Here is a 26136-nt window from a genome sequence, read left to right as displayed (position 1 = left end):
TTAGTGCTTGGACTGCCATGGTTGCAAACTCATAATCCAGTCCTTGACTGGAAAACAATGTCTGTATTAAGCTGGGGATGTCGGGGGGCTCATGGGGGAGCATCTTTGGTTTCTATTGCTTCATCTACTCCCTCTGAAATTCCAGCATTTTTGTCTGATTTCTCTGATGTTTTTGAGGAGCCTAAATTGGGTTCTCTTCCCCCCCCACAGGGAGTGTGATTGTGCTATAGACTTGATTCCTGGTAGCAAGTTTCCCAAGGGTCGTTTGTTCAATCTGTCTGTGCCTGAGCATGCTGCTATGCGAGAGTATATTAAGGAGTCCTTGGAAAAGGGACATATCCGTCCATCCTCATCCCCTTTAGGAGCAGGTTTTTTTTTCGTGGGTAAAAAGGATGGCTCCCTGAGGCCCTGCATTGATTATCGCCTGTTGAATAAGATTACAGTCAAATACCAGTATCCTTTGCCACTATTGACTGATTTATTTGCTCGTATTAAAGGGGCAAAGTGGTTCTCTAAGGTTGATCTTCGGGGTGCGTATAATTTGGTGCGGATTAAGCAGGGGGATGAGTGGAAAACTGCATTTAATACGCCCGAGGGCCATTTTGAGTATTTGGTGATGCCTTTTGGCCTTTCTAATGCTCCTTCAGTCTTTCAGTCCTTTATGCACGATATTTTCCGTAAATACCTGGATAAATTTATGATTGTGTATCTGGATGATATTTTGGTTTTTTCGGATGACTGGGAGTTGCATGTTCAACAGGTTAGGAAGGTTTTTCAGGTTTTGCGGTCCAATTCTTTGTTTGTCAAGGGTTCAAAGTGTATCTTTGGGGTTCAGAAGATCTCCTTTTTGGGATATATTTTTTCCCCTTCTTCTGTTGAGATGGATCCTGTCAAGGTTCGGGCTATTTGTGATTGGACGCAGCCTACTTCCCTGAAGAGTCTTCAGAAGTTCTTGGGCTTTGCTAATTTCTATCGTCGATTTATAACTGGGTTTTCAAGTATTGCTAGACCTTTGACTGATTTGACTAAGAAGGGTGCTGATGTTGCCAATTGGTCCTCTGCGGCTGTGGAGGCCTTTTGGGAGCTTAAGCGCCGTTTTGCTTCTGCCCCTGTCTTGCGCCAGCCTGATGTTTTGCTCCCTTTTCAGGTTGAGGTGGATGCTTCCGAGATTGGAGCAGGGGCGGTTTTGTCACAGAAAAGTCCCGATTGCTCAGTGATGAGACCATGTGCATTTTTCTCTCGAAAGTTTTCGCCCGCTGAGCGAAATTATGATGTCGGTAATCGGGAGCTCTTGGCTATGAAGTGGGCATTTGAGGAGTGGCGTCATTGGCTTGAGGGTGCTAGACATCAGGTGGTGGTCTTGACTGATCACAAGAACCTGATTTACCTTGAGTCTGCCAGGCGTCTGAATCCCAGACAGGCGCGCTGGTCGTTGTTTTTCTCCCGGTTTGATTTCGTGGTTTCATACTTGCCGGGCTCGAAAAATGTAAAGGCAGATGCTCTTTCTAGGAGTTTTGAGCCTGACTCCTCTGGTGATTCCGAGCCTACTGGTATCCTTAAGGATGGAGTGATCTTGTCTGCTGTCTCTCCAGACTTGCGACGTGCGTTGCAGGAGTTTCAGACTGATAGGCATGATCGTTGTCCGTCTGGGAGATTGTTTGTTCCAGATGAGTGGACCAGTAGAGTCATCTCAGAGGTTCATTCTTCTGTGTTGGCAGGCCACCCTGGAATTTTTGGTACCAGAGATTTGGTGGCCAGGTCCTTCTGGTGGCCTTCCCTGTCTCAAGATGTGCGTACCTTCGTACAGTCTTGTGATGTGTGTGCTCGGGCCAAGCCTTGCTGTTCTCGGGCTAGTGGATTGTTGTTGTCCTTGCCTATTCCAAAGAGGCCGTGGACTCACATCTCTATGGACTTTATCTCGGATCTCCCGGTGTCTCAGAAGATGTCCGTCATTTGGGTGGTGTGTGACCGTTTTTCTAAGATGGTTCATTTGGTACCCTTGCCCAAATTGCCTTCTTCATCGGAGTTGGTTCCCTTATTTTTTCAGAATGTGGTTCGTTTACATGGTATCCCGGAAAACATCGTTTCTGACAGGGGATCTCAATTTGTGTCTAGGTTTTGGCGAGCGTTCTGTGCCAGGATGGGCATTGATTTGTCTTTTTCGTCTGCGTTCCATCCTCAGACTAATGGCCAGACGGAGCGAACTAATCAGACCTTGGAGACTTATTTAAGGTGTTTTGTGTCTGCTGATCAGGATGATTGGGTCGCCTTTTTGCCGTTGGCCGAGTTTGCCCTCAATAATCGGGCCAGTTCTGCTACTCTGGTTTCCCCTTTCTTTTGCAATTCAGGGTTTCACCCTCGTATTTCATCTGGCCAGGTGGAGTCTTCGGATTGTCCTGGAGTGGACACTGTGGTGGATAGACTGCACCAGATTTGGAGTCATGTGGTGGACAATTTGAAGTTGTCTCAGGAGAAGACTCAGCAGTTTGCTAATCGTCATCGTCGTGAGGGTCATCGTCTCCGTGTTGGGGACTTGGTGTGGTTGTCTTCTCGTTTTGTCCCTATGAAGGTCTCTTCTCCTAAGTTTAAACCTCGGTTTATAGGTCCGTATAAGATTTTGGAGATTCTTAATCCTGTATCTTTTCGTTTGGACCTACCGGCATCTTTCACCATTCATAATGTCTTCCATCGGTCGTTGTTGCGGAGGTATGAGGTGCCGGTGGTTCCTTCTGTTGAGCCTCCTGCTCCTGTGCTGGTGGAGGGTGAATTGGAGTATGTTGTGGAGAAGATTTTGGACTCTCACGTTTCCAGACGGAGACTTCAGTATTTGGTTAAATGGAAGGGATATGGTCAGGAAGATAATTCTTGGGTGACTGCCTCTGATGTTCATGCCTCTGATTTGGTCCGCGCCTTTCATAGGGCGCATCCAGATCGCCCTGGTGGTTCTCATGAGGGTTCGGTGCCCCCTCCTTAAGGGGGGGGTACTGTTGTGAATTCTGTTTTTGGGCTCCCTCTGGTGGCTACTTGTGGTACTGGCTGACTTGTGGCTTGGGTCCTCAGTGCACCTGTTTTCATCAGGCTACTGGGAGTTTCCTACTTAGGCTGGCTTCCCAGTCACTCTAGCGCCGGCAATCAATGTTACCAGAGCTCTCCTGTTACTTGCTACCTGCTCCAAGTCTGCAATTCAGCTAAGTTGAATCTTTGGCATTTGAACATTTGTTTTTTGTCCAGCATGCATTTATGTTTCTTGTGCTGCTGGAAGCTCTAGTGAGCTGAAATTGCCGCTCCGGTGTCATGAGTTGATAACGGTGCTAAGGTAATTTCAGGATGGCTATTTAGGGTTTTGAGGTAACCGTGAAGTCCTCTTTTGTATTTTCTGCTATTTAGTCAGAGGGCCTCACTGTGCTGAATCTATTTTCATACTGCGTTTGTGTTTTCCTCTTATCTAACCGTTATTATATGTGGGGGGCTACTATGACTTTTGGGGTTTCCCTTGAGGCAAGCCAGGTCTGTGTATTCCTCTTCTAGGGGTAGTTAGATCTCCGGCTGGCGCGAGGTGTCTAGAACCAACTTAGGAACACCCCCTGGCTACTATTAGTTGCGTGGTAGGTTCAGCATCGCGGTTACCTTAGTTACCATCTTCCTAGAGCTTGTCCGTTTTTTCCCTGTTCCCTTGCCATTGGGGATCATGACACTTCGGGCGTATTAAATGCTGTTTTCCATTCATCTCCCTGCTTAATGCGCACAAGGTTATACGCACCACGGAGATCTATCTTAGTGAACCAACTGGCCCCCTTAATCCGAGCAAACAAATCAGACAATAGTGGCAAAGGATACTGAAATTTGACTGTGATTTTATTCAGAAGACGATAATCTATACAAGGTCTCAAAGAACCGTCCTTCTTGGCCACAAAAAAAAAATCCTGCACCAAGAGGGGAAGAGGATGGGCGAATATGTCCCTTCTCCAAAGACTCTTTTATATAACTCCGCATCACGGCATGCTCTGGTATAGACAAATTAAAAAGTCGTCCCTTAGGGAATTTACTACCAGGAATTAAATTTATAGCACAGTCACAATCCCTATGAGGGGGCAGGGCACTGGACCTGGGCTCATCAAATACATCCTGGTAGTCAGACAAAATCTCAGGGACCTCAGAAGGAGTGGAAGAAGCAATAGACACCAACGGAGTATCGCCATGAATTCCCTGACAACCCCAACTTGACACAGACATAGCTTTCCAATCTAAAACTGGATTATGAGCCTGCAGCCATGGCAGGCCCAAAACGACAACATCATGCAAATTATGCAGAACGAGAAAGCGAATCACCTCCTGATGTACGGGAGTCATGCACATGGTCATTTGCGTCCAATACTGAGGCTTATTCTCAGCCAATGGCATAGCATCAATTCCCCTCAGAGGAATAGGAAATTCCTATTGATAGCAGGCAAGGAACTGAGTATCCAGGTGAGTTAAATAGGAAACCAACCAAGGATAATGAACCAGCTGATGCAGCCAACCTGCAGAAAGAAAACACTACACAGTACCGCTAGTGACCACTAGAGGGAGCCCAAAAATAGAGTTCACAACAGCATAGATGCCCTATCTCAGAGTTGGGAAGAAGGTCTTCTGTACGCATTCTCTCCTTTTCCCCTCATACAGAGAATACTGAGAAAAATCAAAGAAGATAAGGCCACAGTGATATTGGTAGCTCCCTTCTGGCCGAAGAGGATTTGGTTTCCAATGTTGCACCGCATGACTCTGGAAGATCCAGTTCCACTTCCAGACAGACCCGATCTGCTGTTGCAAGGTCCCCACTGGCACAAACACTATCGTCTTCTGTGCCTGAAGGCCTGGATCCTGAATGGAAGATCCTAAGTTCCAGGGGATTGTCAGACAGGGTGATAGCTACTATGCAGGCGAGTAGGAAACCAATAACATCAGCGATCTATTCCAAGATATGGAAGAGGTTTTGTTCTTACGTTGGCGAATCTACTTCAAGCACAGTCTGTCCAGACATTCCCAGAATATTGGACTTCCTCCAGGAGGGATTTGAGATGGGCTTAAAGTCTACCACACTGAAGGTGCTGATCTCTGCCCTTAGTGCCTTCATGGACTTTACTTTAGCGGACCACCCTTGGGTAGCAAGGTTCTCTCGAGCCATTACCAGATTAACCCACAGTCAGAGAAACTGTGCCTTCTTGGGACCTAAATCTTGTGTTAATTACCCTGTGCAGATCCCCCCATGAGCCCCAATAAGAATCCAACATCAACTTCCTCTCTATGAAGACGGCATTCCTGGTGGCAGTTACCTCGGCGAAACGTTTGGGTGAATTACAGGCACTCAGTCAGGGATCCCTACTTACAGATCCTAGAGGATCGGTTAATATTTAGGCTTGACCCATCCTTTTTACCGAAGATAGTGTCAGAGTCAAATTTGAGCCAAGAGATTATTCTTCCACCTTTGTCATCTTCCAAAAAACGAGAAGGAAATGCTGTTCCACACACTAGACATGAGAAGAGCATTGATGCGCTATGTAGAGATCACAGCTTCTTGGAGGCAGGATTCGAACCTCTTCTTGCAATATGCTGGGAAAAATAAGGGTAAAAAACCCTCTAAATTAACTTTGTCTAGGTGGCTCAGGTCTACCATAGCAATAGCATATGAGTCAGAGAAAAAAGATACCCTGCTTAAAATTAAAGCCCACTCTACAGGAACAGTTTCTGTTTCCTTGGCTGAAAGGACAGGGGCTTCCATAGACCAGATTTGCAGGGCAGCAACTTGGTCCAATTTAACAACCTTCTGTAGACATTATAAGTTAGATGTGATGTCAGGTCTTCAATTGTCCTACGGACGAAAGGTTCTACAGGCAGTGGTCCCACCCTAGAATGCCATTTATTTGGTATTTCTCCTGACGTGCTGTCATGAGGGACATCCTGGGAAAATACAAATTAGGCCTACCGGTAATTATATTTCCAGGAGTCCATCATGGCCGCACCATTACATTCCCCCCCCTTAACTTTGAAACTAATGTGAGTTAACATTTGTGTGTAAGAGTTAAATAAAATAGAGTTGCATCCATCCTGGTTTTGGTGGAAAGGGGGGGATTTTAACCTCTTGTGTGTTTCCTGTCCCTAGAGGATACACGGGACTACCTCCTGAGGTGCTGTCATGATGGACTCCTGGAAGTATAATTACCAGTAGGTCTAATTTGTATTTTTTTTTTTTTAGTTTCATTCTGTATGATGGTTTCATTGTGGTGGGATCGGTCTGCCTCACTTATGTGAGTGTTCTATTCCCTGGTATCTTTAAAAAAGTCTCCATTTCCTCTGCCAAATGCCAGAGATCTGACACCTTAGCTCTGCACTATCATAAAAAGTTCTCTTTAAATGTCTAATATTTCTTCATGATATTCCTCTGACAGAAAATATTGTCATTTACAATAGTTTAGATTGCCAAGAGCCACTGAGCCCCAAACTGTAATTACCCCAGAGAGGTTTCACCTCTGTTTACTAATTTCTTACTAATGAAGACTGTTGAGTTTGATCATTTCAGTAGATGTGTTGTTGTATATAATCAGTTTTTGACTACAGTAGTTAGTGTCCAAAATAGTGTTTAAGCCCCTTTTTCTTTCGGTTTTGCTTTTTCGTTTTTCGCTCACCTCCTTCCCAGAGCCATAACTTTTTTATTGTTCCATCAATTTGGCCATGTGAGGGCTTATTTTTTGCGGGACAAGTTGTACGTTTGAACGACACCATTGATTTTAACATGTCATGTACTAGAAAACAGAAAAAAAAATCCAAGTGCGGTGAAATTGCAAAAAAAGTGCAATCCCACACTTGTTTTTTGTTTGGCTTTTTTTCTAGGTTCACTAAATGCTAAAACTGACCTGCCATTATCATTCTCCATGTCTAGGTTATTTTTTATCTAAGTGGTAAAAAAAAATCCGAACTCTGCTAAAGCAAAAAAAAATTGCGCTGTTTTCCGAGACCCGTAACGTCTCCATTTTTCGTGATCTGGGGTTGGGTGAGGGCTTATTTTTTTGCATGCCAAACTTACGTCTTTAATGATACTATTTTGGTGCAGATACGTTCTTTTGATCGCCCGTTACTGCATTTTAATGCAATGTTGCGGCAACCAACAAAACGTAATTCTGGCATTTTTAAGTTTTTTCTCGCTACGCCGTTTAGTGATCAGGTTAATCCCTTTTGTTATTGATAGATCAGGTGATTCTGAACGTGGCTATAACAAATAAGTGTAGTTTTTTTTTAATTTTGAATGGTGCGAAAGGGGGGTGATTAGAACTTTATATATTTTTTATTTTTTTCATATTTTTTAAAACTTTTTTTTACTTTTGCCATGCTTCAATAGCCTCCATGGGAGGCTTTAAGCTGGCATAGCCTGATCGGCTCTGCTACATAGGGGAGATGCTCAGATTGCCCTTATGTAGCTGAATTCCAGCATTGCGTTGAGCGCCGACCACAGGGTGGTGCTCACAGCAATCTGGCATTAACAACCATAGAGGTCTTTAGGAGACCTCTGGTTCTATTGCCGACGTACCGCTGATGTACTATTCTGTCCGATGGCAGAAAGGGGTTAACCTCGTCCCCCCGCCAGTTTTGTGTTCCTAATCAGGGCCCTGACATGTATCACTTTATGAGGTGATAATTTTGGAATTCTTCACAAAGGATAATAGGAAACAAGTGGACCTTACAAATTATTTTCAAAATTCTCTTGAATTTCCTGGTTCCCATGTCTCTTCCATTACCAGCGCTGCCTGCAGAATGAATAAGGCGACTCCTGGTGACAGAAGCAGACGTTGCAGGAACAGGTCACATAGGAGATGGGACACACTATGTGCAGAAAACCTATTGTGACAAACGTGCAGAAAACTAGAGCAGTAGAAATTCCCATAAAGTGTTGCCATTTTGGGAAATAAAACATTGAATTAATTAATCATTAGAAGTAGGGAATATTTTGGCGTCAAAGACACTTTGTTAATATCTGTAATCAGTGGATGTTGGAGAGTGAAAATTGCACATTTGCCTTTTTTATTAACCAACACATAGCACCCAGATTGTGCTTCAGGAGAAACACACAATAAATTAATTGGGTTCTTCTCACTCTTCTCACTATAGAAATGACAAATACATGGATGCTAAATCTGATTTGGGCACAATTCAAGGACCAGAAGCGAGGGGGAGATTTGACTTTGGAAGAGCGGATATTGCTGGATTGGTTTATGGAAGCCATGTTGCTTTTCAAGAGCCTTTGAGCCTCTAATATGGTGGAAACCTCTGTTTTACCACTGACAGATGATGGACCTGAGTGGGTGACTTGTTTTTTTGTGAGATGAGTAGAAGTTTTTATTAGTATTATTTTAGTCTACATAACATTGTTTGGTGCCTTTTTATTCCATATTAGGGAGGCAGAATGGGTTGAACTAGATGGACTTACAGTCTTCCTTCAACCTTAATAACTATGTAACTATGTAACTAAGAATGAACAAACATATGAACACCACGCTCTACTGGTTCATCCTATGAGGTTTTCTATTAAACTGTTAACTGTCATTGTCTTGGTGAATATTTCAAAATTTACTGACAGTTTAATTGGAACTTTTCAAAAATATCAAATTTAAGGGTATTTTATTAAAAAATAAATATTGTTTTTTTTCTTGGCAGATGACTGTACCAGGAGACCAGAGGGACAGCTGACATATTCAATTTTTAAATCAGATGATCTTGAGATCCCACACGATACAACTGAAGTGAGTGCCATTACTCCAGATATACCATCATCACTTCAGAGCAAAGATCTGTCATCTGATCCTTTGAAACAGGTCCTGTCTTCTGATTCATTACCAACTACTAAGGAAAATCAAAGTTACAAACTAAGAATTCAAAAACAAACTGCTCCTAAAGCAAAAAATACATTTTCAGTTTCAGAATGTGGAAATAGTTCTCCCGTTGAAAAGTGTTTTCATAAACATCAAAAAATTCACACAGCGAAGAATAACTTTTCTTGTTCCAAGTGTGGGAAATGGTTTAACCAGAAAGCGCAACTTGGTAGCCACTGGAGAACTCACACAGGGGAGAAGCCTTTTTCATGTTCAGAATGTGGGAAATGTTTTAATGTGAAAGCGCAACTTGATAACCACCGGAGAACTCACACAGGGGAGAAGCCTTTTTCATGTTCAGAATGTGGGAAATGTTTTACTAGGAAAGCACAACTTGATAGCCACTGGAGAACTCACACAGGGGAGAAACCATTTTCATGCTCAGAATGTGGGAAATGTTTTAACCTGAAACGATACCTTGATAACCACTGGAGAACTCACACAGGGGAGAAGCCTTTTTCATGTTCAGAATGTGGTAAATGTTTTAACCTGAAACGATACCTTGATAACCACTGGAGAACTCACACAGGGGAGAAGCCTTTTTCATGTTCAGAATGTGGGAAACGTTTTAATGTGAAATGGCAACTTGATAGCCACTGGAGAACTCACACAGGGGAGAAGCCGTTTTCATGTTCAGAATGTGGGAAATGTTTTCGAGATAAATCAGCTCTTTTTCAACATCAAAGAACTCACACAGGCGAGAAGCCTTTTTCATGTTTAGAATGTGGGAAATGTTTTAACAGGAAAGCACATCGTGATAGCCACCGGAGAACTCACACAGGGGAGAAGCCTTTTTTATGTTCAGAATGTGGAAAATGTTTTAAGGAAAAATCAGCTCTTCTTATACATCAAAGAAATCACACAGGGGAGAAGCCTTTTTCATGTTCAGAATGTGGGAAATGTTTTAAGGTGAAAGTGCAACTTGATAACCACTGGAGAACTCACACAGGTGAGAAGCCTTTTTCATGTTCAGAATGTGGGAAATATTTTTACCAAAGAGTGGACCTTGTTAGGCACATGACAACCCACACAGGGGAGAAGCCTTTTTCATGTTCAGAATGTGGGAAATGTTTTCGAGATAAATCAGCTCTTTTTAAACATCAAAGAACTCACACAGGGGAAAAGCCTTTTTCATGTTCAGAATGTGGGAAATGTTTTCAAGATAAATCAGATCGTTTTAAACATCAAAAAACTCACACAGGGGAGAAGCCTTTTTCATGTTCAGAATGTGGGAAATATTTTTACCAAAAAGTGGACCTTGTTAGGCACGTGAGAACCCACACAGGGGAGAAGCCTTTTTCATGTTCAGAATGTGGGAAATGTTTTAACACGAAAGCGCATCTTGATAGGCATGTGAGAACCCACACAAGGGAAAATTCATTTTCATGTTAAGAGTATGGGGAATGTTTTAATTAGAAATCAGAACATGTTAGTCACGAGACAATTCATGCAGGTTATAAGTCTTTTTTCTGTTCACAATGTGGGAAATGTTTTAACCAGAAATCAAATTTTGTTAAGCACCAAAGAACACACACAGGAGAGAAGCCTTTTTAGTGTTCAGAATATGATAAATGTTTTATTAAGAAATCATCTCTTCTTAGTCACCAAATAATTCACATAGAGGATAAGCCTTTTTTCTGTTCACAATGTGGGAAATGTTTTACACAAATCAACTTTTAATAAACTTCCGAAAGGTCACACATGAGAGAAGCCTTTTTCATGTTCAGAATGTTGGAAAAGTTAACTGAAAATTGTATTTCTTAAAGGGATTATCCACTAGTAGGACAACCCCTTGTCATTCCTCATGTTTGGCCTCGTTAAAATATAAACACTCATACTCTCGTTCCTTTATGGCTGTGTTCCAGTGGTGTCGGGACTCGCATTCTGTGTCACAGCTCACTGACCAGGTACAGAGATTAAGAGGATGATGTCATATAAGGTATGGGCCATCATAATTCTCATAAGCAAACACTGGAGTTTCACAGCCAACAGATAAACAGTCTGTTTAATATGGTTGAAGATCAAGAAAATCACAATAATATCCAAATAAGGTGTATACCTGAAAGCATCAATACACAAGCGCTTATGCCAACACTGCAGACATTATTCAATAATATCCTTGGTGATCTTATTGATAAGGAGCTGGAGATAGACAGGGTGCACCGTACACTAGGCAATCATGGTCCATGTTAATTTCAATGGAAAACGCATACAATTAATTGCCCACAGATCTATCCTGAATGACACTTGCTAAAGGAAGGGTGTTGAAACCACTACTTGATGCCTTTTAGGAAAATGGCATTGTTTACTTTGAAAGATCCAAGTGACATGAGACCATTCTGTGATGTTCTGAATATTCCCAGAATCCAAATATCTGACTGGTCATCTGCTCCAATAATGCCACAGAGATTTCCAGAACGTCGCAGAAGGCTTTCTATGGATCAAGAACTTAATGATGATGCACCTAGACTGCAAAGGAGCCTGCCAAGCATGTGAGCTCCTGCAATGAATCTGGTCTTCCCTGAAGAGATAGACAGTTTGCAGATGCTTACTTATTTCTTTAAGCATATAATTAGATTTAGCTACAAAGAGTTTCCAGGTCATCCCTACTGACAGTACTATGGAGGTCGTCCTTCTTATCCTTGCTGGGACAGGAAACAACTAGAGGTTAATAGGACCCTCCCATCTCCACCCCTCAGTGTTGTTCCTGTCACAGTGAGAATAGGAATGACGAGAGAAGAGCTCCGGCATATCCCTCGTGGCTATACCTGGCACACCCAGAGCGGATCAGGGGGCCCAGCCTCTCTCTTCCTTCTGTTAAGCGGTCTGTGGCCGACACCCTCTGATGGGTGTCCCTCAGACTATGTGGTGAGCGCTGCTCCCAGGCTGTGAGCAAATTCCTCCTGCCAGGAGGCTTTCTGCTCCAGCACACAGAATCTCCTGCGGGCCGGGTTGAGCATTTCTGGGTCGCGGTCAGCATGCGTTCCATGGTGGAACGCAGAAAGTATGCAAACGAAGCAAGGATCCTAGCGGCACCTCATCTGATGGGTATTATGTAAATAGGGTTCTAAATGGCTGTAGGCTGCCCAATTGTATGCTTAAACATGGAGGAATCTGCCAAAGGTGAGGTTACTTATAAACAAGGCCAGGGCACATGAATAGAAGGGTTAATGAGAAGCCCACTGTCAGCCCCTTACCGCACACATAGAAACACCTGTCATATGCTGTGTATTCTAGGGGAGAAAATCCACCTCTGCAACACCTAAAAGGGACGGCAAGAAAGCAGGGAAGTCTAGAAGATGTGCTCTCTACAATACTAAGCTGCCAGACACCTGGCAAAAACATCTATGCAAACCTTGCACCTCAATGGTCATCAGGGAGGAGCACTATGCAGGTGGAGGAAACCCAGTTTCCTCATTCTACTGTATACAGGACGAGAGGTTCTGTGGTTTAAGATCCCAGAGGAACAGAGTCTTACTGGTTAACAGCCACATCTGCTCGAAGATCATGGAGGAGTGGGAAGACACCAAGAAAAGGCTGGTTATTTCCAGAGACTTTAAGCTTCACCTGCCCTTCAAGCTAGAGGACATCACCAATATCGTTGTGCCCATAGCCAAGGTGGCAAAGAGGATTTCAATCCCATTTGGGGACTCCTCTAACATTAAAGAGCCAATGGATCGGAAGGCGGATTGTCTCCTTAAGAGAACCTGGGAGACATTGGCCATAATTCCAGCCTACGTCACAGCAAGCTTGGTCCATACACCTATGGGTCGACGACCTGGAAAATACCTAAAGTCTAAAATCCCCAGGGATGCTATCCTGAAATCCCTTCCCCTCCTAAAGCTAGCTACCGGGTTCATGGCTGATGCATCTACAGAATCTGTTAGATTTGCAGCCAGGAATGAAGCCTTAGCTAATGCTGCCCGGTGAGCTATTTGGCTAAAAACATGGTCTGGGGACACACAGTCCAAAAACAAACTGTGTTCCATTCCTTTCTCGGGTGATAGTATTTGGCCCGGTTCTAGATGATATTCTGGAAAAGGCATCAAATAAAAAGGGATTCCCTGAGGATAAACCAAAAAAATATTAGGCCTTTCGTACACCCCAACCCAACCGGATGTCAGGCTATAGGGGAAGTCAGGCAGATGGACCTACCCCAAAGGAGGTAGGGGTAAGGACTTTCTCTTCTGTTCAGGAAGAAAATGAGCTTGGGGGAACGGCTAGGACAGTATCTTGAAAGTTGGCAAGAGATCTCAGAAAATCAGTGGGTGTTGGGGATAAACTCTTCAGGTTACAGAATAGAGTTTACCCAGACCCCGCCAGGGAGGATCATAATAACAAGCTCCTGCCTCCAGTCTGCTGCTTACCCCATGTGGTCAGATGTTCAGGATCTCCTAAACATCGGAGCAATAGTACCGGTGCCCGAGGAAGAAAGGTGCAAAGGCCATTATTCCAGTCTCTTCTCGGTCAAAAAACCCTCGGAAGAGAGCCGCACGATAATCACAGGTCAACAAAAAAAATTTTTTTTTCTGGTGTCCAAAATATTTTAATGAATTTGGGGTATTTTTGGGGTGCTGATTCTGAATATGCTATCAGTTTTGCCAGATTGGCTCAAGTTTTTGAGATTTTTGGTATCTTATTTATAGCACTTCTTGGTAAATGCGACGCATCATCTCATTAATTTCTTTGGATTAGTACTTGAACTGAGCAGTTCTCAATATAGTTTTGTGTTACACACTGCCAAAACATAGAAGAAACATAACAGACTTCGTAAAAAAAGTGTTTTTTGCCTATTTTGGGGTTATGCTTGGGGACCACACATAGTGTGCAAAGCATGTATCGAATTATTACGAAAATGGAGCAAAGGACAAAGAAAAAGCTTCAAATTTGGTGTTCCAATGGTGTGGAGAGAGCAAAAAAATCATCATGATGACTGTTATTTCTGTGCAGTTAATGCGCGTGTAGCAAATTACGTCTTTTTTTTACACATTTTACGAAAAACCTCAAAAACTTGAGCCAATCTGGCAAAACTGATGACATATTCAGAATCAGCACCCCAAAGTTACCCTAAATTCGATGAAATATCTTTGGCACCAAAAATGCTGTTGACCAGTGAATAAACCTGAAACCTCTAAACCGTTGCGTAAAGTCCAAAATATTCAAAATGGAGTCCATCAGGGCCACAGTCATCCTGATAGAAAAAAAATGTGGTAATATGTACCCTAGACCTAAAAAATGCGTACCACGTTCCCATCCATGCTTCCTTCCAGCGGTACTTATGGTTTGCTCGAAAGGTCCAGGGGAGGGATTTTCACTACCAGTTCCGTTGCCTTCCCTTCGGTCTAGTCTCGACCCCCAGAGTGTTCAAGCAAGTGGCGGAAGTAGTCGCCTAAGAAAGTTAAATATTATCATAGTCCCCTACCTGGACGACTTGCTTATCAAAGCCAGATCCAGGGAAGAACTCAAGGAGCACTGTCGGAACTCAGTCTGCATGCTACAAAGGCTGGGATGGGTGATAAACTGGAAGAAGTCAGATCTCTCTCCAGAGTCCAGAAAGAGGTTCCTGGGGATTCTCCTAGATTATCCTTTAACAACATCTTTCTTGGCAGTAGAGAATCAGACCTCAATAGGGGACAGGATCTGTCAATTCTCATGAAGCTGTTGTTCCATCAGAGAGGCAATAAGGATCCTGGGACTGACTTCCTGCATCCCTTGTGTTCAGTGGAGTCATTTCCACTCACGGGGTCTTCGGGCCGTTCTGGCTGCTTGGGTCAAACGCCAACTGTCCCTGGATGCTGTGATGCCCCTCTCCCCCTTAGTCAGGAGATCTCTATGCTGGTGGACCATTCCAGAAAACCTCCAGATTCAATTCCCCTGGGTTCTCTCTCCCTGCTCAGTGATCACCACTGATGCAAGTCAACTAGGCTGGGGTGATTGTGTGGAAGGGAGATACTTCCAAAGACCTTGGACTCCAGAAATCCAAGCCAGGTCCTCAAATTATAGGGAACTTTGCAGTGTAGGAGATCCTGCTCCAAGTCCAGTTAGTAGTCAGGAGCAAACATGTGAGAATCCTATTGGACAACACGACCGTGGCATTTTTACGCTATGAGGAAGTTCCAAGACATCCCTCTCTGCAACATCTTGCAGAGAAGGTCTTTCAGTGGGCGGAGGAGACGGTGCTATCCATTTCAGCAGTTCACCTAGAGGGGTCCAAAAACCAGGTGGCAGACTTCCTAAGCAGACAGAGGATACCTCCGACAGAGCTGAACCGGGTGTTCTACATGCTGTTAGTGTAGGGGGTTTGATATATTACTTTTATACCCTTGACTTTTCCTCTCGTCCCATTGCCGTAGATTATCAGTGTCAGATTAATTGTTAACGTATGTTAGCAAGTGAAGGTGGAGGGCACCATAGGACAATAATTGAGGGGATCCACCCAGGGCCCAAATATTCACAGTATATGCACAAGAAAGAAAGGCTGAGGCCACTAAATGGGTGATCACCACACAATAAATATATAATCAAAACTTTATTGAGCACCAAAACGTGAGAACAACACAATTAAAACATTTACAAACGTCACACATGTGACTAAACCAATACAATCATAACCCATAATAGGGTAATACCTAAAACAAAGTGACACTAATGATGAAAACCTAAATGGTACAAAGGTACAAGATACAAACAGCACACCACAATGATAATAGTATATATGGACAATCAAAAACAGTATGGAGATGAGGCAATGTAAGTATCTAAACCATGCAATATATAGTCAAAAATTGACACTGTTACTATCCAATAATGGCCCACAAAGAATAATTACAACACAAATGTAAAAGATAATAATAGGTATGTAAGTCCACAAGAGATGAGCCTGTCTGTACCTGAAAGAATTGCAGGATGGCGGCATGTACTAACACTCCAAATACCAAAACCACATGGGATCAGCACCTCAAAATCATTCAAGAGGCACCTCCTGTAAGTGTCCCCATAACAGCGGCTAAAAAATGCCCAGGGGATTAAGGCCTAATGAGGATGCAAATAATACGAGTGGCATAGTTTATAAATTAAAGCTGATCAGCAGTATAATACCACAAATTGATACACAGACCAGCAAGCCACTGAAAGAGTCGGTGCCATGGGATCCCAGGAGGTAAGTAGATATGTCAATGCATATATGTCAGATCCTGCAAAATAAGTGTCACAAGGATGAGTCTGGAAGCCCAACGTGTGTCGCCACTCTCGGTGGCTTCGTCAGGGGCGGGTTGCTCTTAGAACGCTTTATGCGCAATATATATGCAAAATAATTAGCGGTATTAACATCAGCTGTTCAGCTTACGAGAGACCGACGATGTGTGAAACGCTGGGGCGCCGGAAGTCCAACAATGTAACCAGTGCATGCGCGGACTATGTCAATACTGCGCAAGTCAGAGGGAATAAGTCCAATGCCACTGCGCAGGTGTCCAAATGTAGTAACTCAAAATCCCTTGGTGGCAACATATACTGGCAACGAGTAAGTATAAACATACCGGATTCCATAGTAACAGCGCCTGCGCAATAATGGAAAGACTGTGCCAAAGAGACCGGTGTATCCAGATAACAAAACAGTGGAAATAAGACCAGTGAATCCATGGACTCTGAAGAATTACAAGCCATGCCTAGAGAACAGTATATACAATAAAAAATAATAATAAATAATCACCCAACAGTAATTTAATAAACACCTCACATTATTACAATAAAGATGTGCATAATAATTTTGTCAATAACGTGAAAGGTCGTTGTGAAACTTTTCTTCTCCCCCCCCTTTTAATGAACATGGTAGTGTGCTGTTTATATCTGTTTATATATAACTAGATGTTTCCAGCCAGCTAACGCTCGGCACGCTCATTGCTATCTAATTAACGCGGCTGGTGATTAAACAAAAGTAAATAATGACAACATTCAATAGCGCTTACGCAGGTGGTAAATTAACTTAAATGAAGTTAATAACAATAGTGTGGTGATGTGTTGGGGGCGGGATTATGTGTGGTGATATTGTGGGGGGCGGGATTATGTGTGGTAATGGGGTGGGGGGCGGGACTGTGTGTGGTGATGTGGTGGGGGGCGGGATTATATGTGGGGGGGTGGGATTATGTGTGGTAATGTGGTGGAGGGGCGGGATTATGTGTGTTTGGTGGGGGGCCTGGATTATGTGTGGTGATGTGGTGGGGGTCTGGATTATGTGTGGTAATGTGGTGGGGGGAGGGATTATCTGTAGTAATGTGGTGGGGGGCAGGATTATGTGTGGTAATGGGGTGGGGTACGGGATTATGTGTGGTGATGTGTTGGGGGCGGGATTGTGTGGTGATGTGTTGAAGGATCGGGATTATGTGTGGTGATGTGGTGGGGGTGGCGGGATTATGTGTGGTGATGTGGTGGGGGGCGGGATTATGGGTGGTGATGTGGTGGGGGGGCGGGATTATGGGTGGCGATGTGGTGGGGGGGCGGGATTATGTGTGGTGATGTGGTGACGGGTCGGGATTTGTGGGGGGCAGGATTATGTGTGGTATTGTGGTGGGGGGTGGGATTATCTGTGGTAATGTGGTGGGGGGGCGGGATTATGTGTGGTAATGTGGCGGGGGCAGGATTATGTGTGGTAATGTGGTGGGGCGGGATTATGTGTGGTAATGTGGTGGGGGCAGGATTATGTGTGGTTATGTGGTGGGGGGTGGGATTATGTGTGGTGATGGGGCGGGATTTGTGGGGGGAGGGATTGTGTGTTGTAATGTGGTGGGGGGGTGGGATTATCTGTGGTAATGTGGTGGGGGGCGGGATTATGTGTGGTAATGTGGTGGGGGCGGGATTGTGTGTGATAATGGGGTGGGGGCAGGATTATGTGTGGTTATGTGGTGGGGGGTGGGATTATGTGTGGTGATGGTGCGGGATTTGTGGGGGGAGGGATTGTGTGTGATAATGTGGTGGGGGGTGGGATTATCTGTGGTAATGTGGTGGGGGGCGGGATTATGTGTGGTAATGTGGTGGGGGCGGGATTATGCGTGGTAATGTGGTGGGGGGCGGGATTATGTGTGGTAATGTGGGGGGAGGGATTATGTGTGGTAATGTGGGGGGGGCAGGATTATGTGTGGTAATGTGGTGGGGGCAGGATTATGTGTGGTAATGGGGTGGGGGGTAGGATTATGTGTGGTTATGTGGTGGGGGCGGAGCTACTGTGCAGGGGGCGGGATTAGCGAGTAATCACGATGCCTCTTATATATATATAGATAAACAAATTACACTGCTAATGACACTAAAAAACATTTGTGCCATCCTTACGCTGATAGAACTTGATAAGAAGAAAAAACCCATTGCTAAATCTGTTTGTAGAAACCAGTATACAACAGATCTTCATTTAGTCCAGAAGGAGTCGCACATTGCAAATTAAAGATCCATTTAGATTCGCATTTGAGAAGTTTTTTTTTTTTTCTCTTCCTATCAAGTTCTTCTATCAGCTTAAGGATGGCACAAATGTTTTACACTACCATGTTCATTAACCCCTTTCTGTCATTGGACGTACTATTCCGTCCATGTGGGGTGGGCCCTACTTCCCAAGGATGGAATAGTACGTCCAGCGCGATCAGTCGCGCTCACGGGGGAGCGCGGCCGATCGCGGCCGGGTGTCAACTGCCTATCGCAGCTGACATCCGGCGCTATGTGCCAGGAGCGGTCACGGACCGCCCCCAGCACATTAACCCCCGGCACACCGCGATCAAACATGATCGCGGTGTGCCGGCGGTATAGTGAAGCATCGCGCAGGGAGGGGGCTCCCTGTGGGCTTCCCTGAGACCCTCGGAGCAACACGATGTGATCGCGTTGCTGCGAGGGTCTCTTACCTCCTTCCTCGCTGCAGGTACCGGATCCAAGATGGCCGCGGCATCCGGGTCCTGCAGGGAGGGAGGTGGCTTACCGAGTGCCTGCAGTGCTCTAAGTCAGATCGGTGATCTGACAGAGTGCTGTGCAAACTGTCAGAGCAGCGATCTGTGATGTCCCCCCTGGGACAAAGTAAAAAAGTTTAAAAAAAAATTTCCACATGTGTAAAAAAAAATAAAAATTCCTAAATAAAGAAAAAAAAATATTATTCCCATAAATACATTTCTTTATCTAAATTAAAAAAAACAAACATTAAAAGTACACATATTTAGTATCGCCGTGTCCTTAACGACCCAACCTATAAAACTGTCCCACTAGTTAACCCCTTCAGTAAATCCTGTAAGAAAAAAAAAAAACGAGGCAAAAAACAACGCTTTATTATCATACCGCCGAACAAAAAGTGGAATAAAACGTGACCAAAAAGACAGATATAAATAACCATGGTACCGCTGAAAACGTCATCTTGTCCCGCAAAAAACGAGCTGCCATACAGCATCATCACCAAAAAAATAAAAAAGTTATAGTCCTCAGAATAAAGCGATGCAAAAATAATTATTTTTTCTATAAAATAGTTTTTATCGTATAAAAGCGCCAAAACATAAAAAAAATGATATAAATGAGGTATCGCACTGACCCGAAGAATAAAACTGCTTTATCCATTTTACCAAACGTGGAACGGTATAAACGCCTCCCCCAAAAGAAATGAATAGCTGGTTTTTGGTCATTCTGCGTCACAAAAAGTCACGTGCCCGAAAATGTTACCAATAAAAACGTCAACTCGTCCCGCAAAAAAACAAGACCTCACATGACTCTTCTCCACAATAAACGTCGCTTCGTGTCCTTTCTTAAGATACCGCCGCAATATATATTATATTATCAAATATGGAAAAATTATAGCTCTCAAAATGTGGTAACGCAAAAAATATTTTTTGCAATAAAAAGCGTCTTTCAGTGTTTGACGGGTGCCAATCATAAAAATCCGCTAAAAAACCCGCTATAAAAGTAAATCAAACCCCCCTTCATCACCCCCTTAGGCTACGTTCACATTTGCATTGTTGGGCGTTGCGTCGGCGACGCAACACACAACGCATGCAAAAAGCATGCAAAAACGCATTGTTTTGTGACGCATGCGTCCATTTTTGGCTTGATTTTGGATGCAAAAAAAATGCAACATGCAGCGTCCTCTGCGCCCTGACGCTTGCGGCAAAAATGACGCATGTGTCACAAAACGCAAGACAACGCATGTCCATGCGCCCCCATGTTAAATATAGGGGCGCATGACGCAACGCAAATGTGAACGTAGCCTTAGTTAGGGAAAAATTAAAAAATGTATTTATTTCCATTTTCCCATTAGGGTTAGGGCTAGGGTTAGGGTTGGGGCTAAAGTTAGGGTTAGGGTTTGGATTACATTTACGGTTGGGAATAGGGTTGGGATTAGGGTTAGGGGTGTGTCAGGGTTAGGGGTGTGGTTAGGGTTATGGTTGGGATTAGGGTTAGGGGTGTGTTTGCATTAGGGTTTCAGTTATAATTGGGGGGGTTTCCACTGTTTAGGCACATCAGGGGCTCTCCAAACGCGACATGGCGTCCGATCTCAATTCCAGCCAATTCTGCGTTGAAAAAGTAAAACAGTGCTCCTTCCCTTCCAAGCTCTCCCGTGTGCCCACACAGGGGTTTACCCTGACATATGGGGTATCAGCGTACTCAGTACAAATTGGAAAACAACTTTTGGGCTCCAATTTCTCCTGTTACCCTCGGGAAAATACAAAACTGGGGGCTAAAAATAATTTTTGTGGAAAATGTTTTTTATTTTATTTGCACGGCTCAGCGTTATAAACTGTAGTGAAAAACTTGGGGGTTCAAAGCTCTCACAACACATCTAGATGAGTTCCTTAGGGGGTCTACTTTCCAAAATGGTGTCACTTGTGGGGGGTTTCTACTGTTTAGGTGTTGTGATTTTGCTTTTTGCTCCCTCTAGTGGTCATTAGTGATTTGACTCTGGAGCGTCTGTCTTTTCCTATATCCTCACCTGGGCCGTTAGTTCAGGGGCGTTGCTATATTAGATCCCTGGACCTTCAGTTCAATGCCTGGCATCGTTGAAATCAGAGCTAATCTGCTGTGCTCTTGTCCTCTGATCCTGGTTCCTGTTTTTCAAGCTAAGTCTGCTTCTTTGCTTTTTGCTTTTGTTTTGTTTGGTATTTTTGTCCAGCTTGTTCCTATCTGTATCCTGACCTTTGCTGGAAGCTCTAGGGGGCTGGTGTTCTCCCCCCGGACCGTTAGACGGTTCGGGGGTTCTTGAATCTCCAGCGTGGATTTTTATAGGGTTTTTGTTGACCAGATAAGTTATCTTGCTATATTCTGCTATTAGTAAGCTGGCCTCTCTTTGCTGAACCTGGTTCATTTCTGTGTTTGTCATTTCCTCTTACCTCACCGTTATTATTTGTGGGGGGCTTGTATCTTGCTTTGGGGTCCCTTTCTCTGGAGGCAAGAGAGGTCTTTGTTTTCTTCTCCTAGGGGTAGTTAGATTCTCCGGCTGGCGCGAGTCATCTAGCGATCACCGTAGGCATGATCCCCGGCTACTTCTAGTGTTGGCGTTAGGAGTAGCTATTTGGTCAACCCAGTTACCACAGCCCTATGAGCTGGATTTTTGTATCTTGCAGACTTACACGTTCCTCTGAGACCCTGTCCACTGGGGTCATAACAGTATGCCAGGCCAGTATTAAATGTTTAATGCATTGCAGAAGTGGGATTATAAGAAAGAAAATTTTGAGTTTTTTTTTTTCCCTCTCTCATTTTTTTTTTTTTCTTTTCCCCTTTACCTCAGAGTGGCTTAAGCTTGCTGCAGACATGAATGTCCAGACCTTGATTACAAGTGTGGACCAGCTTGCCGCTCGTGTGCAGGGTATACAAGATTATGTTACCAGAAATCCTAGGTCTGAACCCAAGATTCCGATTCCTGAACTGTTTTCAGGAGACCGATTTAAGTTTAGGAATTTCAGGAATAATTGTAAATTATTTTTGTCCCTGAAACCTTGTTCGTCTGGAGACTCTGCTCAACAAGTAAAAATTGTTATTTCATTCTTACGGGGTGACCCTCAGGATTGGGCTTTTTCGTTGGCGCCAGGAGATCCGGCATTGGCTGATATTGATGCGTTTTTTCTGGCGCTCGGTTTACTTTATGAGGAACCCAATCTTGAGATTCAGGCAGAGAAAGCCTTGCTGGCTATGTCTCAGGGCCAGGACGAGGCTGAGGTGTATTGCCAAAAATTTCGGAAATGGTCCGTGCTGACACATTGGAACGAGTGTGCACTGGCCGCTAATTTTAGAAATGGCCTTTCTGAGGCCATTAAGAATGTTATGGTGGGTTTTCCCATTCCCACAGGTCTGAATGATACCATGTCCCTGGCTATTCAAATTGACCGGCGGTTGCGGGAGCGCAAAACCGCAAATTCCCTCATGTTGTTGTCTGAACAGACACCTGATGTGATGCAATGTGATAGAAAAACCGCAAATTCCCTCATGGTGTTGTCTGAACGGACACCTGATTTGATGCAATGTGATAGAATCCTGACTAGAAATGAGAGGAAAATTCATAGACGCCGGAATGGCTTGTGCTACTACTGTGGTGATTCTACACATGTTATCTCAGCATGCTCTAAACGTATATCTAAGGTTGTTAGTCCTGTCACCGTTGGTAATTTGCATCCTAAGTTTATTCTGTCTGTAACTTTGATTTGCTCACTGTCATCTTATCCTGTCATGGCGTTTGTAGATTCAGGTGCTGCCCTGAGTCTTATGGATCTCTCATTTGCTAAGCGCTGTGGTTTTATTCTTGAACCATTAGAAAATCCTATCCCTCTTAGGGGTATTGATGCTACGCCATTGGCAGAAAATAAGCCGCAGTATTGGACACAGGTTACCATGTGCATGACTCCTGAACACCGCGAGGTGATACGTTTTCTCGTTCTACATAAAATGCATGATTTGGTTGTTTTGGGGCTGCCATGGTTACAGACCCATAATCCAGTCCTTGACTGGAAGGCTATGTCAGTGTCTAGTTGGGGCTGTCGTGGTATTCATGAGGATTCCCTGACTGTGTCTATTGCTTCTTCTACGCCTTCGGAAGTTCCGGAGTACTTGTCTGATTATCAGGATGTCTTTAGCGAGTCCAGGTCCAGTGCATTGCCTCCTCATAGGGAATGTGACTGTGCAATAGATTTGATTCCAGGCAGTAAATTTCCTAAGGGAAGACTGTTTAATCTGTCGATACCTGAACATACCGCTATGCGTTCATATATCAAGGAGTCTCTGGAGAAAGGACACATCCGTCCGTCTTCTTCCCCTCTTGGTGCGGGATTCTTTTTTGTGGCTAAAAAGGACGGATCTTTGAGGCCTTGTATTGACTATCGGCTTTTAAATAAGATCACTGTCAAATTTCAGTATCCTTTGCCGCTGTTGTCTGACTTGTTTGCCCGGATTAAAGGTGCCAAGTGGTTTACCAAGATAGACCTTCGTGGTGCGTACAACCTTGTGCGCATTAAGCAAGGGGATGAATGGAAAACCGCATTCAATACGCCCGAAGGTCATTTTGAGTACTTGGTGATGCCTTTTGGGCTCTCTAATGCCCCTTCAGTTTTTCAGTCCTTTATGCATGACATTTTCCGGAACTATCTGGATAAATTTCTGATCGTTTATCTGGATGATATTCTGGTTTTTTCTGATAATTGGGACTCGCATGTGGAGCAGGTCAGGATGGTCTTTAAAATTTTGCGTGAAAATTCTTTGTTTGTCAAGGGCTCAAAGTGTCTTTTTGGTGTACAGAAGGTTCCCTTTTTGGGGTTCATTTTTTCCCCTTCTGCTGTGGAGATGGACCCAGTCAAGGTTCGAGCTATTCTTGATTGGACTCAGCCCTCGTCAGTTAAGAGTCTTCAGAAGTTCTTGGGTTTCGCTAACTTCTACCGTCGTTTTATCGCTAACTTTTCTAGCATTGTGAAACCTTTGACGGATATGACCAAGAAGGGCTCCGATGTGGTTAATTGGGCTCCTGCTGCCGTGGAGGCTTTCCAGGAGTTGAAACGTCGGTTTACTTCGGCGCCTGTTTTGTGCCAGCCTGATTGTCTCGCTTCCCTTTCAAGTTGAGGTGGATGCTTCAGAGATTGGAGCAGGGGCCGTTTTGTCGCAGAGAGGCCCTGGTTGCTCTGTTATGAGACCTTGCGCCTTTTTCTCTAGGAAGTTTTCGCCTGCGGAGCGAAATTATGATGTGGGCAATCGGGAGTTGTTGGCCATGAAATGGGCATTTGAGGAGTGGCGTCATTGGCTCGAGGGTGCTAAGCATCGTGTGGTGGTCTTGACTGATCACAAAAATCTGATGTATCTCGAGTCTGCTAAACGCCTGAATCCTAGACAGGCCCGCTGGTCATTGTTTTTCTCCCGTTTTGACTTTGTTGTCTCGTATTTACCAGGTTCAAAGAATGTGAAGGCCGATGCTCTTTCCAGGAGCTTTGTGCCTGATGCTCCTGGAGTCGCTGAACCTGTTGGTATTCTTAAGGATGGTATTATCTTGTCAGCTATTTCTCCTGATCTGCGACGTGTGTTGCAGAGATTTCAGGCTGGTAGGCCTGATTCTTGTCCACCTGACAGATTGTTTGTGCCTGATAAGTGGACCAGCAGAGTCATTTCCGAGGTTCATTCCTCGGTGTTGGCAGGTCACCCAGGAATTTTTGGCACCAGAGATCTGGTGGCCAGATCCTTTTGGTGGCCTTCCTTGTCTAGGGATGTGCGGTCATTTGTACAGTCCTGTGGGACTTGTGCTCGAGCTAAGCCTTGCTGTTCTCGTGCCAGCGGGTTGCTCTTGCCCTTGCCTGTCCCGAAGAGACCTTGGACACATATCTCCATGGATTTCATTTCTGATCTTCCGGTGTCTCAGGGCATGTCTGTTATCTGGGTGATATGTGATCGCTTCTCCAAGATGGTCCATTTGGTTCCTTTGCCTAAACTGCCTTCCTCTTCCGATCTGGTTCCTGTGTTTTTCCAGAACGTGGTTCGTTTGCACGGCATCCCTGAGAATATTGTGTCAGACAGAGGATCCCAGTTCGTTTCCAGATTCTGGCGATCCTTTTGTAGTAGGATGGGCATTGACTTGTCGTTTTCGTCTGCTTTCCATCCTCAGACTAATGGACAGACGGAGCGAACTAATCAGACTTTGGAGGCTTATTTGAGGTGTTTTGTCTCTGCTGATCAGGACGATTGGGTGACCTTCTTGCCGTTAGCTGAGTTTGCCCTTAATAATCGGGCTAGTTCCGCCACCTTGGTTTCGCCGTTTTTCTGCAACTCTGGTTTCCACCCTCGTTTTTCTTCGGGTCATGTGGAACCTTCTGACTGCCCTGGGGTGGATTCTGTGGTGGATAGGTTGCAGCGGATCTGGAATCTTGTGGTGGACAACTTGAAGTTGTCACAGGAGAGGGCTCAGCGCTTTGCCAACCGCCGCCGCGGTGTGGGTCCCCGACTACGTGTTGGGGATTTGGTGTGGCTTTCTTCCCGCTTTGTTCCTATGAAGGTTTCCTCTCCCAAATTTAAACCTCGTTTTATTGGTCCTTACAAGATATTGGAAATTCTTAATCCTGTATCCTTTCGCCTGGATCTACCTGTGTCGTTTGCTATCCACAACGTGTTTCATAGGTCCTTGTTGTGGCGGTACGTTGTGCCTGTGGTTCCTTCTGCTGAGCCTCCTGCTCCGGTGTTGGTTGAGGGCGAGTTGGAGTACGTGGTGGAGAAGATCTTGGATTCTCGTCTCTCCAGGCGGAGGCTTCAGTACCTGGTCAAGTGGAAGGGCTATGGTCAGGAAGATAATTCCTGGGTGGTCGCCTCTGATGTTCATGCGGCCGATTTAGTTCGTGCCTTTCATGCCGCTCATCCTGATCGCCCTGGTGGTCGTGGTGAGGGTTCGGTGACCCCTCACTAAGGGGGGGGTACTGTTGTGATTTTGCTTTTTGCTCCCTCTAGTGGTCATTAGTGATTTGACTCTGGAGCGTCTGTCTTTTCCTATATCCTCACCTGGGCCGTTAGTTCAGGGGCGTTGCTATATTAGATCCCTGGACCTTCAGTTCAATGCCTGGCATCGTTGAAATCAGAGCTAATCTGCTGTGCTCTTGTCCTCTGATCCTGGTTCCTGTTTTTCAAGCTAAGTCTGCTTCTTTGCTTTTTGCTTTTGTTTTGTTTGGTATTTTTGTCCAGCTTGTTCCTATCTGTATCCTGACCTTTGCTGGAAGCTCTAGGGGGCTGGTGTTCTCCCCCCGGACCGTTAGACGGTTCGGGGGTTCTTGAA

At 44.5% G+C, this 26136-nt stretch overlaps 1 protein-coding gene across 3 annotated transcripts in view; it reads left to right on the top strand.

Moving 5' to 3' along the window:
• LOC143766420 (uncharacterized) overlaps positions 1–10738 on the top strand; it is a 105736-nt gene extending 94998 nt beyond the window's left edge. For all 3 annotated transcript variants that reach the window (XM_077254096.1, XM_077254097.1, XM_077254095.1), the window contains exon 7: positions 8686–10738. In XM_077254096.1, the coding sequence (XP_077110211.1) occupies positions 8686–10292 (1607 nt within the window). In that variant the 3' untranslated portion in view covers positions 10293–10738. The remainder of the gene's footprint in view (positions 1–8685) is intronic.
• The last annotated feature ends 15398 nt before the right edge of the window (positions 10739–26136 follow it).

Source organism: Ranitomeya variabilis, chromosome 4, assembly GCF_051348905.1.
Source record: "Ranitomeya variabilis isolate aRanVar5 chromosome 4, aRanVar5.hap1, whole genome shotgun sequence".
NCBI lineage: Eukaryota > Metazoa > Chordata > Amphibia > Anura > Dendrobatidae > Ranitomeya > Ranitomeya variabilis.
This window is presented reverse-complemented; position numbering and strand designations above follow the sequence as displayed.